At 47.9% G+C, this 2,568-nt stretch overlaps 1 protein-coding gene across 1 annotated transcript in view; it reads left to right on the top strand.

Moving 5' to 3' along the window:
* The window catches only part of MCM3 (minichromosome maintenance complex component 3), a gene marked incomplete at its 5' end in the record, with an annotated part of 10,021 nt that extends 9,728 nt beyond the window's left edge, over nt 1–293 (top strand). The window contains one exon of the mRNA XM_009070230.1: nt 95–293. Coding sequence (XP_009068478.1) covers nt 95–293 — 199 coding nt within the window. The remainder of the gene's footprint in view (nt 1–94) is intronic.
* Nucleotides 294–2,568: the final 2,275 nt, after the last annotated feature.

The following is a 2,568-nucleotide window of genomic DNA, read 5'->3' as shown; positions in this document are numbered from 1 at the left end:
TTGAATTGGGAAGGGCTGAGTCATCCTGGCCTGAGAATAAGGGGGAGGACTTTTGTGTGTAGTCTCCAAGGGTGATTACTTCTTCCCTAACCAGGTTGAAAGCATTCAAAGCTGCTCTCCTGGAGGTCTTCAAAGCTTCCCACGCCCAGTCTGTGGGTCTGAAGAACGTGATGGAGTCCATCAACCGTGACAACCCTGAGCCCTTCTCGCTGGCTGAGGTGAAGGTGGCCTTGGCCCAAATGCAGGATGACAACCAGGTCATGGTGTCTGATGACATTGTCTTCTTAATTTGAACCTCTGGGTGGAAGATCCCAAGTTCTCATGAACTCCTCAGTCTGGAGACTCTGTATGCTTGCCTTCAGCTCTCTCCTGAATGCTTCATCTGGCTGAGCTGGACTTTGGGGAGCTCAAGTCTGCACTTCCCTGCTGTGCATTACTGGCACAAAAAAAAGAGCCAGGAGCTCTGGAAGCCCTTGCTGTTGCTCTCTTCAAGCTGGAGTGTTTGGGAAGAGGTTTGTTTCTACAAGGAGATGAAAGGAAAAACCTAGGAGCAAATTATCAGTATTCTTAACATACTATTTTTAGTTTGGTGGTAACAGTTCCAGCCTTTAAAGAAAAATATCTGGCTTTAGGAATCCAACATTCTATAGTGAAAAGCAATGTGAAAGCTGCACTATTAGTGAAGCTTTTATTTTTCCATTTTTCCCTTTTTTTCCCCCTTTTCCCCAGTTATAGCCTGGATCTGCTTGTCTTACAAGCAAAGATGCCTATTGCCTCTCCCATTGGCTCTGCTCTTCCTACCCATCCTGTGGAGGATGATTCCTGGAGGTGGAGTGCCAGGTGTTGTCTGACCTGCTCCACTGCCCATGGGTCAGCTTGATTCCTAGATTTCACAGCCTTGCTGGGAATTTTGATCCCAAGCAGGTGGGAAGGACACAGGATGCTCAGAGCTGCCCAGGTAATGTCCCTGGCACAGATGGGTTCCATTTCCAACTGTTTCTGCCTTTAGCTTGGAATCATGCCCCTAGGGATGGTTTTCAGGAATAGCTGAATGTACAGTCAGGCCAGTCCTGGCCATTTGTGATCCAGAGCTGCTGAAGTTTTGGAATTTTCTGTAATTTCTTTTTCTTTTGTCCTGGTGAGTTTGAGGTGAAGCTTTGGATAAGCCCCAGAATAGCATCAGCTGTTTGCTGTTATCCCTGCCCAGCTCTGGGCACCCGTTCCCTTGTTCCTGGATGCCATAATTCTTAATTTGATTAATAAAAATGTTTATATTTACTCCATGACCTGCTGTTTACTTGGATTTAAAATTCCCACTGCAGTTGTGTGGGGTGCCTGTGCTGCTTATGGAAAGCTGTCTGTCTCTTTGGACTCCAGGATGCTCTTGGGAATGTCTTTTCACCACTGCCTTTGCCTTGGTGGACCAGGCACCTGCAGAAATGCCTGTGGGGTGGGTAGGTAATAAATGTGGGCAGCTCCTGCCTCTGCCCCCCTGAAGCTCTGCGTCTGAGAGGACTTGGCAGCATCTCAGTGTGCAGGGACAGGGAACCCACGTTTCTTCTGAAAATAGACATGTTCAACTATAAAAACAGGATTTCTGAGCTATTTTCCTCCGTCACAGATGCAACAGCAGGTTTGGGTAGGATTTTACATGTTTGCAGCCTCCTAAAGATCTCTGGTTGGGTGGTATTGTACTTCCCAGACCTACAGGTATTGTTTGGCTCATAAAACAGCCAAACTTGGTGAAGGTGTCTTAAACACACTGATGGTCTGCTTTGGAGACACGCTGAGAGAGCTGGGGGTGTTCACACTGGAAAAGAGTAGGCTCTGGTGTGACCTTAGAGCTCCTTCCAGTGCCTAAAGGGGCTCCAAGAGAGATGCAGAGGGACTTGGGACAAGAGCCTGGAGTGACAGGACAAGGGGTAGTGACAAGACAAAGGGGAATGTTTTGAAACTGAAAGCTAGTAGCTTTAGACTAAGTATTGGGAAGAAATTCTTTGCTGTGATGGTGGTGAGGCAGTGGCACAGGTTACTCAGAGCAGCTGTGGCTGCTCCATTACTGGAAGTGTTTCAGGCCAGGTTGGATGGGGCTTGGTGTAGTGGAAGGTGTCCCTGCCCATGGCAGCAGGGTTGGAATGAGATGAGCTTTAAGGTTCCTTCCAACCCAAGCCATTCCGTGATTTTACGATTCTATGCTTTTCCTGCCCTCGCAGCTGTGGAACCGCTAGTACTGAATTTCCCATCGCAAGACACCAGGAGGAGCTCCAGGGTAGATACATCCTTGGTTTACTTGACTATCCCATAGCCTGAGGCGGTAGGATGTGGCTGACTATCTCCCCTGTGTGCTGGTGGCCCCCTCGGTATATCCTTTGCATGTGGGAGAGGTGTCTGACAAGGGAAACCCAAACGACTCCCAAAATTTGAGAGGTTTGTGGGGATCAGCTGAATCTGACCAACAGCCTGAATCTGTGATACCACCAGAGAGATCATCCTGTTCTTGGATGCTCAGCCACATGGACACTGAAGCTATATCTGCTCTATTAGTGTATATATATTAAAAAGGTATAT

This window comes from Acanthisitta chloris, unplaced genomic scaffold (assembly GCF_000695815.1).
Source record: "Acanthisitta chloris isolate BGI_N310 unplaced genomic scaffold, ASM69581v1 scaffold24992, whole genome shotgun sequence".
In the NCBI taxonomy this organism is placed as follows: domain Eukaryota; kingdom Metazoa; phylum Chordata; class Aves; order Passeriformes; family Acanthisittidae; genus Acanthisitta; species Acanthisitta chloris.
This window is presented reverse-complemented; position numbering and strand designations above follow the sequence as displayed.